General features: G+C 36.1%; 1 protein-coding gene and 1 non-coding gene across 3 annotated transcripts in view; one reads left to right on the top strand and one right to left on the bottom strand.

Annotated features, from left to right (window-relative positions):
• TAX1BP1 (Tax1 binding protein 1) overlaps positions 1-17,598 on the top strand; it is a 116,963-nt gene that overhangs the window by 84,417 nt on the left and 14,948 nt on the right. For both annotated transcript variants that reach the window (XM_053608444.1, XM_053608445.1), the window contains exons 15-16: positions 13,136-13,319; positions 13,664-13,812. In XM_053608444.1, the coding sequence (XP_053464419.1) occupies positions 13,136-13,319; positions 13,664-13,812 (333 nt within the window). The remainder of the gene's footprint in view (positions 1-13,135; positions 13,320-13,663; positions 13,813-17,598) is intronic.
• Positions 5,621-5,750, bottom strand: LOC128560593 (small nucleolar RNA SNORA70). The gene has a single exon (XR_008373075.1). It is a non-coding gene; the product is annotated as a small nucleolar RNA SNORA70 (small nucleolar RNA).

The raw sequence follows: 17,598 nt of genomic DNA, 5'->3' as shown, positions 1-17,598 counted from the left end.
TTGTCTCATTCTCTTTTGAAATATATATTCTGGGTACGTTTGTGTTTGAGTTCAGGTTGAGATTTTTCCTCTCATCCTTGATGATTTTTATTTGTTGGAGATGTAGAACATTAACATGTTTTTCCAAAGTCCAAAATACACAAAAAAAATTTACTCAGAGAAATACCACTTTTCCCCTTACCTCCTTTCACTTCATTCTTTCTCCATTCAGTTTTTACTTTCTTTTTCAAAAATAAGTGCATAAATGTTTTCCTATTTCCCTTTCTTTTTTCCTGGGAAGCTAACATCAGTTGAGTATTCCTTATCTAAAAATTCTTGGGACTGGAAGTGTTTCAGATTTCAGACTTTCTTGGATTTTAGATTATTTGCACATACATGAGATATCTTAGAGAATGGGACTCAAATCTAAACATAAAGTTCATTTGTTTCATCGCTTTTACACAGTAGCCTACAGGTAATTTCATACAGTATTGTTAATAATTTTGTTCATGAAACAAAGTTATTGAGCCGTCAGACAGCAAAGATGTCATTTTCTTGGCTATCCATGTGGACAGTCTTGTGATTGGCGTTACCATCTTTCCTGACTGCATTTATACGCAGCAAGTAGCAGTTACTTTATTACACTTATTCACATGTATATACTTTTTTATTTTTGAGACAGAGTCTCACTGTGTCACTCTTGGTAGAGTGCTGTGGAGTCACAGCTCACAGCAACCTCAAACTCCTGGGCTGAAGTGTTTCTCTTGTCTCAGCCTCCCGAGTAACTGGGACTACAGGTGCCTGCCTCAACGCCTGGCTATTTTTTTGTTGCAGTTGTTATTGTTTTGAACCCAGGCTGGGTTCAAACCCTCTAGTGAACCCGTCAGCCTTGGTGTATGTGGCTGGCCCCATAACCACTGTGCTATGGGTGCCAAGATGTGCATGTATGTACTTCTTAACAGTATTTTTCACATGTATGAATAGTAAAAGTATGACATATCACTAATGTGGCAGGTGAAAAAAATAACACTTCAAGTATAGAATTTTCCACTACTGTTGGCATTCAAAAATTCTGAATTTTGGAGCATTTTGTATTTTGGAGTTTTGAAATACAGATGCTCGACCTATATATGCTTTTTTAACTTAACAATATATTCTAAAAATTCCCTCACAAATGAAATTCATAGAAATCCTCAGTCTGTTTTTAAAAAACAGCTGTATAGTAACTCTATGGTATGCATTATTTGCACATACCATAATTTATTCAACCAAACTCCTATGCTTGAGCATTTCAGTAGCTTTTACACATAATGCTTCAATGGCTGTTTTTATGCATTTTTACTTTTTTGTTGTTGGAGGGGTGTGATCAGGATAAATTCCTAGAAGTATGACTTTTGTAGGGTAAATACTTGTATAGTTTTGTTAGATATTGACCAATTCGAAATCTCTGTGTTTGTACTATTTTGCATTTCCTCTAACAATGTGTGAGAAGTGGACCTGTTTTCCTATAGAAATTGTAATCAGGCTGTCTAAATTTTGCATATGTGATAGATGAGGAATGTTATCTTAATAGGCTGGTCTAAATGCTCCCACGGTGGTCACTGTCAGGATTCTGTCCTGTGCAATGTTCTGTGCCAGGGAGGCCCTGAGTTTCAATGGGTAGTCCCACAATCACTTCACTCTCCTTCCCCTGGGCACACAGATTCTCCCTCCCTTGGGCTTGGCACTGTAGTGGGATGGGGGAACAGTGGCATTGTCCTTTCTGCCCTCTTCAGTGTCTCTTGATACAATGTTAAAACCAGGTAGTATATTGTTTACCTTATTTTTGGTTCTTTTGAAGGTGCATCCTTATGTGGATAGTTGTTCAATATATTTATTTGGATGGACAATTGCTGAATGTTTCTACTTGGCCATCTTGCTCTGCTCTCTTGCCCAAATGCCCATATTTCTATCAGTGATTTGAGATAGAGTGCCACATGCAATTGGGTCTCTTTTTCTATTTTGAGTACTGTTTCATTAGCATAGCTTTCATGTGGTAATGCCATGCTGTTTTAATGATAGGAGATTTGTAGTCTATTTTAATTTGTAGAACGTCCATAGTTGACCACCTCCCTACATTGATTGCCTCCTTAAGTTGACCTAATTTTCTTTCTTTTTTTTTTTTTTGTAGAGACAGAGTCTCACTTTATGGCCCTCGGTAGAGTGCCGTGGCCTCACACAACTCACAGCAACCTCCAACTCCTGGGCTTAAGCGATTCTCTTGCCTCAGCCTCCCGAGTAGCTGGGACTACAGGTGCCCGCCACAACGCCCGGCTATTTTTTGGTTGCAGTTTGGCCGGGGCTGGGTTTGAACCCGCCACCCTCGGTATATGGGGCCAGCGCCCTACCGACTGAGCCACAGGCGCCGCCCAAGTTGACCTAATTTTCATAGATAAGACATGCACCGCATGTACTCAGTCGAAGTTTCTTATGTTGACTACCTCTGTTATGTTGACCAGTTTGTTGTCCCTTGGGTAGTGTTATTTTTACAGAGTTTATACTGTATTTGGTAAGGTTAATCCTATAACTTTCTTTTCAGTGTTTTTGAAGCTTTTCTTGCATGTTTATTTTTCCATTATCGATTTTACTATCAACTCTTCTTAGTTACAGAAAAAGTTGTTACTACTTTTATTGATATTAAATATATACATTCAGGATAACTAAAATCTGGGCACTGTTTCTACCTTGTGTTTTTTTTTTTTTTTTTAATTATCTTCATACGCATTTGAAACAATTCTTTTTAAAATTTATTCTGCAATATTTTTGTTCCTCTTGAAAAGAGGGTTTTTCTCTATTATATCTAGTTATTTTTGAATATGGAGGTCTTTGGATTTTTTGTAGCTTTTAATTTTCATGTAATTTCAAACTGAAGTTGAAAAAAATAGTATAGTGAACTCTCATATACCACCCATTTTTTAAATATATATACACACGTATACACATACGTATTTTTCCTCAACCATTTGACAATAACTGGAAGTTAAGGACATCGTACTACATTGTATCCTAAGGACCAAGGACCTTCTCTCTGATAGCCATGTTACATAGTACCAAATTTTGGAAATTTAACACTGGTGGAGTATTATCATCTAACACACAATTCATATTCAAATTTATCCTTAATACCTTGTTTATCCTTATACCCCTTTTCTCTCTGGTCTAATCTATGATTATATATTGTGTTAGTTATGTTTTTAGTTTTTCTTAATCTGCAACAATTTTATAGCCTTTCTTTTTATTTTTTTTTTTCTGAGATAGAGTCCCACTTTATCACCTGTGGTAGAGTACTGAGGTGTCACAGGTCACAGCAACCTCCAACTCCTGGGCTTAGGCATTTCTCTTGCTTCAGTCTCCTGCGTAGCTGGGACTACAGGTGCCCTTCACAACGTCTGGTTATTTTTGTTGTTGTTGCAGTTTGGCCGGGGCCAGGTTCAAACCCGCCACCCTCGGTATGTGTGGCTGGTGCCCTACCCACTGAGTTACAGGCACCGTCCTTTATAGCCTTTTTTAACCTTGACATTTTTTGAAGAATATAAGGCTAATTATTTCATAAACTAGTAATTTTGGTTTGTTTGATATTTCATCCTGATGACATTTAGGTTATGCATTTGTGGCAGGAATACTACAGAATTTAAGTGTCCTTCTCAATGTTAGTGATTTTAACTTTGATTACTTGGTTATGGTAGTGTCTGCCAGTTTTTGTTAGTGAAAAATTAATATTTTTCCTTTTGCATTTAGGAAGTTATTGGCAGGGAGATATTTTGAGACCGTGTAAAATTCTTGGTCTTTATCAAACTATCGGCTAGTATATTTAGCACCTGTTGGTTACTACCTCCATATTTAGAACCTAGGTATTAGGTGAACACTTACTTCTTCTAAGTCCTTAGCAGACAGAGCTAGAAAATATGTATGTTTTTTCCTCTCTCCTTAAAAAAAAAAAAAAAAAAAAAAAAGAAATGAATAAACACTGATACCTCCAACTCCAGCCTAAAATTATGATGTAAATCTAGTTTTCTTCCTTTACATAACATAATTCCTTTATCTAATTAGGAACCTGGTCACAGTTTCCTTGTTGTATTTACTCATTTATTCAAGTGTTGGATACACAGCAAATAATTTCAGAATTGCTAACATATACCACTGTGAAAAATAAATGTAAGTAGAGCCCAACATTTTAGGGTTTTTGGGGCTTCGGGGCTCCTGGGAAGTGTAAAATTTACATATTTAGTTGTTTCATAGTGTGCTAGTCCTCTTTTTTAAAAAAGAAAGAATCCCAATTTGTAGTATTTACTGATTTCTGTAGCATACTGTGGTCAATTCAAGCTTCTAATATGGCCTGTAAATTTCCTGAGGAAAAAATGAGAATCTCAAAATAAGGGGTGGTGATATTGACATTATACCCTCACCTTTTTTTTTTTTTTTTGCAGTTTTTGGACAGGGCTGGATTTGAACCCATATGGGGCCAGCGCCCTACTCTTTTGAGCCACAGGCACCGCCCCCTCACTTGTTTTTATCAGTGGCTTGAAATGTATTGCTGCTTATATGTGCCCAATTCAGTGATTTACAAATTCTTTTGTCAATAATTTTAATTAAACTATCATTTACAAAATGACAAGTGGCTTAAAAAGATAGCTTATAAAGAAACAGTGGATTCAGTAGCACAGATGAAGTGATTTTTAAATTTCTAATACAACCTTTTGTTGGGACATTGTAAAATTAAAACAATGATGAACTAACCAGATTGGATAAAAGGTTGCCTCCCCTAAAAAAAAATTCTTCTTAAGACAATATTTTTGTTTGTTTTTTTGGAGACAGATTCTCAAGCTGCCACCCTGAGTAGAGTGCTGTGGCATCACAGCTCACAGTAACCTCCAACTCTTGGGCTTAAGTGATTCTCTCTTGCCTCAGCCTACCAAGTAGCTGGGACTACAGGCACCTGCCACTTTTTGTTGCATTTGTCATTGTTGTTCCTGGGCCAAGTTTGAACCCGCCAGCCTCGGTGCATGTTACTGGCGCTGTAACCACTGGGCTATGGGTGCCAAGCTAGAATCACTAGTCCACTTTAAAAAAAAAAAAATCAAATTACATTTTAAAAATGCTAGGGAGCTGGAATGAGTCCTTTTATTCACTCATTTATTGAATGAATACTGAGTATCTACTATGTGACAGGTACTAGTACTAAGTACTAGGAATTGAAGTGGACAGGAAGTAGGATTTATTACTGGTAGGTGCAAATGAGAGGCAGCACAGTCCTTCATGAGTGAAGCTGCCACTTGTCCGGGGGTCACAATTGGGAATGTATTTGACCCCACAGCCATCTGGGATGAGCCGCTTTTCAACCACCATGTCTTTAAATTCATCTGAGTTAAACTTGGTAAAGCCCCACTTCTTGGAGATGTGAATCTTGACAGGGAACTTGAACTTGGCTCTGTGAAGGGCCTCAATTGCATGCTCCTTGTTCTGTAGTTTGGTATGGATGGACATGATGACTTGGCCAATGTGAGCCCTGGCCATAGTGCCCTGAGGCTTTTCAAAGGCATACCTGTCTGGAGCCTAGACTGGGGATAGCACAAGGTCTAACACATGAACATGTACTGGAAAGGAATGTCTCCAAAGTCCCTTAGAGCAACCCATACAAGCAACAGACTGCACACACTACCAAGGAGGCTGCTGTTTGCAGCCATTGCACACCTTTTCCTCGTGAGGAAAGGAGAATGGTCTTGTAATTTCATTTTTAATAATTTTTAGTAGTGTAGATTAATTTAGTATATCTCTTATGATTAATAGTCCTAGCTATTTAAATTTCTTTAGAAACTTGACAACTTGGTATTTGTGAAAAAACGTATTTTCTTATCTTTGTATTAATTCCGATATTCTCCATAAACCCCCTTAGTAGAAATTTGAAAATGGAAGAGTGGGCGGCGCCTGTGGCTCAAGGAGTAAGGTGCCGGTCCCATATGCTGGAGGTGGTGGGTTCAAACCTAGCCCCGGCCAAAAACCAAAAAAAAAGAAAATGGAAGAGTAAAGAAAATAATAAAGCAAAAGCAACATAGTAAATAATGGTATAAAAAACAAAATTATAAGAAATACTTCTAAGTATGAGAGAAAATTAAAACTATTTTAAAAAGTTTTTAAAAATCAGATACTTTTGCATATGGGCAAGGTAAACTGATTAGATACCTATCTGAATCATCATTGTATATTTATTTCCTGGTGATGTGCTTTCCATCCAAGAATGCAGACATTGCATATATACTTACAAATGACTAATGGAGATATTTTCCAGTGAACTGCTATAATAGTAGCATAATTAAATGATGACCCATGAGAGCTGATTTTATAAAAGTTGTTTAGACAGCTATCAAAACTCAGAGGCTGTCTGGAAGTGAAGAAAGGATAATAATTATGAGAATTACTATCTCAAACAGCTTGTTGATACTGCTTTATTTTTAAGCAATTTTAAACATTTAATATCTGTGCTCCTTTACTTTCACAGCATCCCCATGTGGCAGATAAGAGTAATATGTCATTCCTCTTATATAATATTTGGGAATATCAGAGACAACCTTAATTTGTCAAGTAATTTATAAAACCAGAGTCACTGCAAACCATTTTGGGTACTGAAGAAAAAATTTAGGAACCTAGCAGAGGTAACCAGCTGAATTTTTGTGCCCTGGAGCTCAAATTGTAAAAGATGACTCCTCCTAATAAAATCTGTTTAAGTTGCAGTGGGTTTTTACTTTAGGCCTTTATTTTTTTAATTAAGGAGATATGGTCTTGCTTTTTTGCCCAGGCTGGAGTACAGTGGTATAAATACCACTTAAAAGTCTTAAAAGACTCTTAAAAGACTGCAGTCTTAAATTCCTGGGCTTAAGCAATCCTTCCACCTCAGCCTCCTGATCAGTTGAGACTACAGGCACATGCCTCACACTTGGCTAATTTTTTTAATGTTTTATAGCGATGAGATCTTGCTATGTTGCCCAGACTGGTCTTGAACCTCTGGCCTCAAATTATCCTTCCACCTCAACATCCAGAAATGCTGGCATTATAGGCATAAACCACCATGCCTGACTATTTTAGGAAACTTATGAGTTAGTGGTTAATATTGTTATGCTCAGGTGAGATAGCTTCACTGATGTCATGCATGTTTTTGTAAGTAGAAGAGATCCCTCCGCACCCAGAGATTCTTGACAAATTTTGTGCCTAGGACCTTTTGACAGTCGGGTGAAGTCTATTTTTGGAAAATGTTTTAAAATGAATATATCACAAAGAAATTATTACAGTTACCAAATAACTAAGACATATTTATGATACATGACAGTAGTATATGTGCATATTCCTTAACATGTCATTACCAGTAGCATGTCTTATTACTGTAATTTTGAAGCAGTGATGAATATAAAGGCTATTTTGAGATTCCTGCAGCAAATGTAATATGAAACAAATCTGTGATTTCTGTAGATGACCCAAGTTACAGGTACTACAACCATTACTATGGCTTTTTGCTTAACGTTTTAAATGGAAAAAAAAACCTAAATTTCAATTAGAAGTTAGTGAACAAGGCCAGGGCAGTGGCTCTGCCTTAATCCTAGCACTCTGGGAGGCTGACGTTGGATAATCCATTGAGCTCAGGAACTGGGGACTAGCCTGAGCAAAGTGAGACTCTGTCTACTAAAAATAGAAAAAAAAAAGCTGGGTGTTGTGGCAGGCGCTTGTAGTCCCAGCTATTTGGGAGGCTGAAGCAAGAGGAGCCCTTGACAAGCCTAAGAGTTTGAAGTTGCTGTCAGCTATGATGACACCACGACATTCTCCTCAGGGTGACAGAGTGAAACTGTCTCAAAAAAAGTGAAGAGAGAAAAATTTGTTTCTTCGTGTAAGTTCATGGACCTCCTGAATTCTGAACGTGGGTTCTTGAGGGGCTTTCTGAATGCAAGTTTAACCTTCTGGAAGTTCAAATATTATATTTATGTTTTGGAGAGGAGAGAGCTCCTGATTTGCAAAAGAGCCTAAGGACCTTACCTCCATGTTCTTAGACTCTTTTTTCCTCACGAGCAATCAAAACTACTTTTTACTGGTCCTTTTCTTACTCTGCATCTTATTTGCAAAGGATTTATTGTATCTTTGATGGTAGGGGAAGAGTATTAGGTTGAAATCCCTACAAAGTTGCTTGACTGTATCAGTGCTAGCATAAATCTTTTGATGAAATCCTTGACTTCATTTTGATACTTGTTTGCTGACAGAAGAATTTAACCATACTTTTTCAAAATCAGTTTAATCTTCTGTAGAAGTTTATCATCTCTCTTTCACTCCTTTTCTGTCCTTTTTCTCTTGAATCATGTTTGAATTGTTTTTTTTGTATTTAACTTTTCTGTATTCACATGCTGCTTTCATAATCTTGAATTACTATAGCAGCTCCTTGGGTTTCTGAGTCCTGGCAAGAGATAAGGTAACATGTTTTATGGACCTTTCGAGTTCTAAACATTTCTCTTATTTCTTAATATTCCTATAAGGCTTAGGAAAGGTAAATTCCTGAGGCTTATTAGTGCTGATGATCTGATGATCAAATGTAGCAACAGCCTTGCTCTGTTCTTCCATGCTGTGCTGCCCCCTACTTACTTGTTTTTAGCATGCCCACTTTTGTTTTCCTAGATTAACCTTACCAAGGACCATTTTTATCATGATATTATTCAGAAACCCAAAGGACCATTGTAATAAATTGTATAACAGATTTTTCAACTACATCTCTTGCTACTCTTACTATGCATCTTTTGCTATAGCCATATCGTCCATTTACCAAACCTGAAATATTATTTTTCATATCTTACGTATTCTTTTTATATGCATTATATGTATAATGCTTTCATCATCTTGAAGAAAATTTAAGATCCTACTCAAATAGCTCTTGTCTATAGTCTGTTCCTAGTATACAGTGTTCTCATTTTATTTTAATACATTGCATTTTACATTCATCTCTCTACCAGTTTACTTATCAAAATTGTTACTTACCTAGAGTTCTGTCTTCTATTAGACTGAAATCCTTATAGGCAAAATCCTTGCCAAGTTAATCTTTGTGTCTCTAGTTCCCAGTACAGTGCCTGCTACATACATAGTAGATGGTATGTGGTATATCTTGAAGAAGTATTTTCTTTTTTCCCTAAAATTTCCCAAGTCCTATGTTTGCAATAAAAGTATTGAATGATTCTAAGGTAGGAATGCCACTTTATTTTTAGATGGGGTCTCGCTCTTGCTCAGGCTGGTCTCGAACACCTGAGCTCAAGCAATTCACCTGCCTCTGCCTCCCACGGTGCTGGGATTACAGGCATGAGCCACCATGCCCAGCCAGAGGAAGAACTTTTAATTCACATATATGTTCTCAAACCTAAATTGACTTTCGATTTTCATAATGTTTACCATTTATGCACTTAACTGGTAATGAATCATACCACTTAATACAATTTTGGCCATTTATATAGGTAAAAATCTGGTTAACATAGATTCTCATCTCTATTCCACACGTATGTTAATCAGCAAAACCAACTAACTTTATGAACTAAATTTTTCATTCTCATATCCTTTGGTAATATGGTTGATTTTTAAATAGCTGTATTGAGGTACAGTTTATTTCACATGTAATAAAATCCACTCATTTTAAATGCAATTTGATGGATTTTGGCAAATACATATAGTTCTGTAATTACCGTTACTCTCAAGCTACAGAACATTTCCATCATTGCATAAAGTTCCCTCATACTTATTTGCAGTCATCCCGTTCTGCTACCCTAGTCCTAGAAAACCACTGATCTATGCTCTATCACTATATAGTTTTACCACTTCTAGCATTTGATATAATTGTAATCATGCAGAATTTATCCATTCACTGGTTGATGGACATTAATCAATCCTTTTACCAGCTGATGGACATTTAGATGATTTCTGATATTTTGCTATTATGAATAATGCTGCTATGAACATTTTCATGCAAGTCTTTTTGTGGTCATGCGTTTCCATTTTTTTTAGGTAGATATGTAGGAGTGGAATTGCTGGCTTATATGTTAAGTGTATGTTTTTACAAAACAGCCAAATTGTTTTTCCAAAGTGGCTGTGCCATTTTTCATTCTTACCAGCAGTATACAAACATTCCAGTTGCTCCATATCCTCACAGCAGTTGGAATTATCATCAGTCTTTAATTTTAGTCATTCTAGTAGGTGTGTAGTATTACCTCATCGTAGTTTTAGTTTTATTTTCCCTGAAACTAGTGATGTTGAGCATCTTTTCATGTGCTTAAAGGCCCTTTGTATATATTCCTTTGTGAAGTTTTCAGATCTTTTACCTATTTTTTTTTAAATTGTCATCTTTGGTTGCATTTGATTATAAAAGTTCTTTATATATCCCAGATACAACTCCCTTATCAGATATTTTGGAAGTATTTTCTCTTAATCTGTTGCTTATGTTTTCATTTTTAAAAATATTACCATTTAAGAGCAAAATGATTTAGTTTTGAAGTAGTTCACTTTATATTTGTCTTAATCTTTCATGACGTGTTATTTTAGCTCCTATTTTAGATTTATGATCAATTTAATTTTTTGTATGGTGTGACACATAGTCAAGGTTTATTTATTTGTATATAAATAGAATCTATCCTTTTCTTCTCTTGAATTACCTCTCCATCTTGAGACATTTTCAGTATTGAAAATTGACTCTTTAAGTATGAGTCTATTTTTGGACTCTCTTCTGTTTATTGATTTTTATCAAGGGTCAGTAAATTAAGTTCTATATGCTATGTCTGGCTTGAGGACTTTATTTGTTGTAAATGAAGCTGTATTAGCACATGGCCATGCCCATTCATGTAGGTATTGTCTGTGGCTGCAACAGCAGAGACAGTAGTTAGGAGAGATTTCTATGGCCTACAAAGGTGAAAATAAGTACTGACTGGAACTTTTCAGAAAGTTTGCCAACCTCTTATAGTTTATCCTTATGCTAATGCTATTTGGTATTGATTACTCTAGCTTTATAGTAAATCTTGAAATCAGTATGTTTAAGTCCTTCAATTTTGTTCTGCTTTTTAAATATGGGCTATTCCAGGATCTTTGTATTTCCATGTACATATTAGAATTATTTTGCCAGTTTATAGAAACAGGGATTTTGATTTGGGTTGCATCAAATCTATAATTAATTAGAATTAATAGCATAAAAATGCTAAGTTTTCTAGTGCATGCACGTGGTATATATCTCCATTTGTTTATACTCTTTAATTTCTCTCAGCATTATTTGTGACTTTGTACATCATAATTGTTAAATTTATCCCTAAATATTTTATTGATTTTACTTTAAATAGAATTATTATAAATTTTGCTTTCCAAGTTTTTGTTGCTAATATGTAAAAATATAATTGATTTTACATATTGACCTGGTATCTGCAACCTTGCTAAATTCTCTAATTTTCCTAGTTTTTATAGATTGCTTAGGATTTTTACATATATGATATTGTGAATAAAGACAGTTTGCTTCTTCCTTTTCAATCTGTTTGCCTATATATATATACATATATACACACACACACACACACACACTTTTTTTGGAGATATATATGTATTTTTTTTTTTTTTAAGACAGCCTTACTCTATCACTCTTACTAGAACGCTATGGCGGCATCATAGCTCACAGCAGCCTCAACTCTTGGGCTCAGGTGACTCTCATGCCTCAGCCTCCCGAGTAGCTAGCTCTACCACTGCATGTAAACAGAGATGGAGTCTCACTCTTGCTCAGGCTGGACTTGAACTCCTGAGCTCAAGCAGTCCACCCATCTTGACCTGTCAGGGTGCTAGGATTACAGGTTTGAGCCACTGTACCCCCCAACCATGTTTGCCATAATCTTCGTTTTGCCTTAATCCACTAATATTTTGAACATAAGGGGTGAGAGCATACCTTCCTGCCTTCTTATTGATCTTACTGTGACTTTCAGTAGAATCATTTAGTTTTTCACCATTAAGGTTCATTGTAGGTTTTTTACGCCTTGTATCAAGTTAAGGAACTCCCACTCTTTGGTTGCAGAGATTTAAAAAACGTTTTGACTTGTAAAAAAATCTTTTTTTTTGGCATCTCTTAAAATGATCAGTTTCCCCCCTTTTTCTTTTAACTTGTTGGATTACATTGATTAGTTTTAGGATGTTAAACTCACTTTGTATTCTTGTGATAAAATGCATATGGGGGTCATGATTTTTTAAAATTATGTTGGGTTCGATTTTTTTTTTTTTTTAAACAGAGTCTCACTATGTCACCCTCAGTAACATGCCACGGCGTTGCTCACAGCAACCTCAAACTCTCGACTTAAGTGATTCTCTTGCCTCAGCCTCCCAAATAGCTGGGATTATAGATGCCTGCCACAACACCCAGCTATTTTTTATTTTGTTGCAGTTGTTATTGTTGTTTAGCTGGCCTGGGCCGGGTTTGAACCCGCCAGCCTTGCTATATGTGGCTGGTGCCCTACCTACTGAGCTACAGGCATTGCTCAGTTGGGTTTGATGTACTAGTAAGTTATTTTTGCATTGATATTTATGAGGGAAGAGGTTTACAGTTGTCTTGTGATGTCCTTGTTTGGTTTTGGTATCAGAATAATACTAGCCTTATAAAACAAGTTGGGAATTATTTCTTCGTCTATATTTTGAAAAAGATTATACAGATGAGTTTTTTTTTTGGTTGTTTTAATGTTAAGTATTAGAATTCACTAGGGAAACAATCTGTTGTTCTTTTTTTAAGAATTTAAAATTGTATTAATAGCCAAGGTGTAAGAGAGTCAGTTTCCCATAAATTAACTTAATCTAAAGGGTGCTTTCTCATCAGTAAACTTGAAAATACATTGGACTTTATCCTGCTTTCTAATTTTGTTATATGTGGAAAGTACATTTATGAGAAGTTGAATCACATCTTGGCCTTTTGACTGAGAGCAAGTATAGTATGAGAAGTAGAGAGCCAGCCTCTCCAGCTGGCTTCTAGCTGCATTCCAGCTGTGTAATAGGGAAATAATTTTATTATATTTTGGCTAAATGTTTAATATTGCCTTTCTTATGAAGTGATTGGTTGCTTTGCTTATTTATCTGTGTTTTTTGTTAATTTTAGGAACTAAAAAGGAGTGTAGAAAATCAAGCTGAAAGGAAAATGGAAGGTCAGCATTCCCAGAGTCCTCAGCAGGTCTTGCAGTATCTTAGCACGTGCTCAGAACAAAATGGTCACATTCCTGCACTGCCAAATGCACAGCCAATTCTGCAATATGGTAATCCTTACGTGACACAGGAAACAAGAGGTCATTAAAGTATTTTTGATTTGGGGTTAGCTAAATCTGGAGGGGGATATGTTAGTTTATATGTTCATAGAGAACTGTTAGTATAATCAACTGTGAGAGAAACTTTGTGTAATTAGCAGTTTTCATGTTTAACACTGTAACTGGCCTCTCCTAGAGGTGATGCACATGAAATTAGTCTGTTTGCTTATTACATACAGTTCATAGTTTTAAAAATCAACTGAGTTCAAAACATTCTTTTTTGATGCACCAAAGTAGTTGTTTTTATTTTGCTTGTCATATCTATACATAGTGATGCTAATGGTAGTAATTGGTTTAACCCTATTCTTCCAAAATTTTTATTACAGATGGAGCAGATGGTGCTTTTTACCCAGATGAAATCCAAAGGCCGCCTCTGAGAGTCCCCTCTTGGGGACTGGAAGACAATGTTGTCTGCAGCCAGCCTGCTCGAAACCTTAGTCGTCCTGATGGCTTAGAAGACCCTGAGGATAGCAAAGTAAATTGAATTTACCTTGTGTCCTGTCCCCCTTTTTTTTTTTCTTCCTTACATAGAGAGTTAAGGCTGTGGCCATGTGAGTGGAAGGAGTGTCTGCACACTGTGGCCTACTTGATTTTTGGAAAAGCCTGCTTATATTTAAGTTTGAAAAATCTACCAATATGCTTCAGGCTTATACTTTAGGATTTATATATTAAAGTAAAAGATAAAGTTCAGAGAATGATATCAGAATATTATAGTTGCCAGATAGTTAAATCTTCATTATCACTTATTAAGTAACTTACTATATTCTTTTGATTGTAGATGTAATAGGCTAGAAGCAGCAAAGTGTTAATGATAGTATTATGCTTCAGTATACATTTTTTCAGTTTAGCATTTATATTCTACTTTAGATACTAAGTGGGAGTCTTTATTATCTTTGCCAGAAAAAGAAGCGTATGTGTTATATAGTAGTTTTCTTTTTTGGATAAGTGCTCTTTTAGACATCTTTAGTATTTATGTAGTAATTCTTATTCTCAGGCAGCAACACAAATCTGATGATCGTTTGTGTAGCATGTCATTATTTTTTAAATTTCATTTAAGAGATTTCTTCACTATTTAATAGGTAAGTTTGTTTCCTTAGAGTGGCTCTTTTTGGATAATAGGTTCTTTTCTTCATAGCAGCTCTTTTTGGATTTCCTTGCATTGAAATGAACTTAAAGGAAATGTTTTATTGTGCTCTTTGCAAGTACAGTGGTATCATGACCTGTTTCTCATTTAATCTAGTTTGCTGCATTTAATTGCTATTAACCTTTGCAGAAACTGATTAGTGTTCAGACAGGCATGATTTTAGCCTTAGGGCTCAACACCCATAATGGAGAAAAATGTATTTCTCCCTCCTGCCTTTTGGCCTCCCATGTCCATTACTGGAAATAATTAGGAAAACTGTCAGAACTTTCGTAGCCTATTTAAGGTCTAGAGTATCATCTTACAGCTTTTTCACACCTACTTCACATTTTGCATATTTAATCTCATCATTCTTGGCACAGATGTTACATGTGACAAGCCCTTCTCTTCCCTAGTCATCTGCTTCAGTTTAATTAGCAGAATGTTCTTTCTGGTCGTGTTCTCTGCCCTCCGGCAAACCCATGAGAAGTAGTGTTAGAGTCTTGTGCTTATTTGCTGACGTGCTTAGATTTAGTAATGAGATGGACACCTTTTGAGTAATTTTATTTTGTTATCAGGTGGTTTTTTACTGTAGGCAGTAATTTTAATGTATATTCAGAACTTAAATTCTTGTTGTTGCAACAATAAAAATCAACTTGTAAATAAAGTGTTTTAATCAGTAATTTTAGTAAGAATTAGGAAAGCAAACTGGAGTTGACCTGTTCTTTCAAATCTTTCTTTGCCCTAAGAGTGATTAACAGCTACAGGCCCCAGAACCTTTGAGTCAGGGTTAAGATGGCCTATTCTTTCAGCTTAGCCCATGCCTACACTTGCCAAATCTCCTCCCTTCTGCACCAGAAACTATGGTCAACTATCAGATCAAAAGTCTTTTATGACTCCCATTTAGTTAATAATTGCAGTAACTTAGCATATCATAATTATGATGATGGTGATGGCAGCAAACATTTATCTCTGTCAACTAACTTCTTTAGTATAGTAACTACTTGTTCTTCACAGTAGTCCTATGAGGTAGGAACTATCACTATTGCTATTTTATAGTGGAGGAAACCAAAATGACATTAAGTAGCTTTTCCCAAATCAGACAGCTAGTAAGGGGAAAGGTAGGACGGGAACATCAGATTGGGGCTGTAGAAGCTGTGGTCTTAACCACCTGTCAAACACTAAACCAGAGACTCCCATACTTTCTCAGTTCTTGGCATCCTTAGGATGTATGATTAGTTATTTTTTTCACAGTACCCCCTAAGCTAAAAGAATTATAGTAAGTCCTCATTTAATGTTGTATATAAGTTCCTAGACATGCATATGTTTAATTGAAATGACCTCTTAATGAAACTAATTCTTTCCCCTTCATCAGTGTCTTGAGACAATGTTGAAAGAAATGATATTATTTGAGAACTGCTATAAGCTGTTTTGCTTAAAGTTGCAGTTTCCAAGATATTTTCTATGATGTGATGTTAAGTGAGGACTTACAATAGCTATCAATTATTCTCTTGCATCAAACAAATTTAGTAACCATTTGAAAAATAGTACATATAAATTGAAAGAAAAGTTAATCTTTTTATTTCATCCTTAAATAACCACAATTATTAGTGGAATGTGCCTGATCATTGGCCACTATAACTTCTCAAGCCTTGGGATCAGATTGGACAAACCACCCTCATTATGTGTTTCACAGTGATTTTCACATGGCACTTGCTTTATATCATAGCAGCCTCCAAAAACTGAGCTTCTCAAAGACATTGAAAAGGAATGTAGCACTATTGTTGACTACTGCCTAATAGACCCAGTTGAGAGACTATTTTCAATTTATGATTAGTTATTGAGACATAACCCTGTTATAAATTGAGGAGTGTACTTAATGTGTGTATTGCTTTTGCACTATCATAAGTCAAACCATCTTAAGTTGGAGAACATCTTTGTTTCTGTGTACTTCTGCAGATATGATGTCCTTAGAAAATTAAAATTATGTACTACCCTAGGCGCTTTCAAAGCCAGTTTTTTGGAACCATGGTCTAAATCCTTGCTACTCAAAAAAAAAAAAAAAGGTGGTTTGTAGACTAGTAGTAGTGGTGTCTCCTAGAAGTTTGTTGGAAATGCACAATCTCCAACCCTACTCCAGACCTACTTGAGTATCAGACTATGGTTAGCAAAGTCTTTAGGTCATCATATGCTGATTAGAATGCACTGCTCTAAACTTCCTAACCTCACCATTCAAGCCTAGATTGTCCTCCCCTAATGCATAACCTACTTTCCAATTGTTCTCATGTCTTAGTTAAGTGTTTTCCTTCAACCATCACCCCCCCCCCATCTCTGAAAGACTAAGATTCAGATGTTTTATTAGGATGTGGTTATGTTTGCAGCTTTCCACATGAGTCCTTCACTATTAACCCCCAAGCTGAAGACCATTTTTGTTGATATACATTTTTTTTATTACCGTTGAGTTTTTACCTTTTATTCTCAGAAGTGTCTGTGATTCTGAATAGTTCTGTGAGGTTGGGCGTGGTGGCTCATACCTGTAATCCTAGCATTCTGGGAGGCCGAGGTAGGCAGATTGCAAGCTCATGAGTTGGAGACCATCCTGAGCAAGAGCAAGACTTCGTCTCTAAAAATACCCTGTTTCCCCAAAAATAAGAAAATAGGACAGTGTCTTATTTTAAGGTGTGCTCCCAAAGATGTGCTAGGTCTTATTTTCAGGGGACGCCTTATCTTTCCTGCAAGTAGGTCTTACTTTCGGAGGATGTCTTATTTTCAGGGAAACGGGGTAGATGGGTGTTGTGGCAGGCACCTGTAATCCCAGCTACAAGGGAGGCTGAGGCAAGAGAATTGCTTGAGCCCAAGAGTTTGAGGTTGCTGTGAGCTGTGACGCCACGGCAGTCTACCAAGGGTGATAAATTGAGACTGTCTCAAAAAAAAAAAAAAATAAATAAATAATAAAAAGTTCTGTGATGCTAAAATTTTTGAGAACCACTGCTTGTGAGAGTCGAGTCCTGTTTCCTATTTGTCATGGTATATCATTTACATTTTTTGTCTTTTTCATATTTGTCATTTTTTATTTATTATTTATTTATTTTGAGACATTGTATCACTATGTCACCCTCAGTAGAGTGCTGTAGCGTCACA

The sequence above is a fragment of the Nycticebus coucang genome, chromosome 11, assembly GCF_027406575.1.
Source record: "Nycticebus coucang isolate mNycCou1 chromosome 11, mNycCou1.pri, whole genome shotgun sequence".
NCBI lineage: Eukaryota > Metazoa > Chordata > Mammalia > Primates > Lorisidae > Nycticebus > Nycticebus coucang.
Note: the sequence above shows the minus strand (reverse complement) of the source record. Positions and strands in the feature narration are given on the sequence as shown.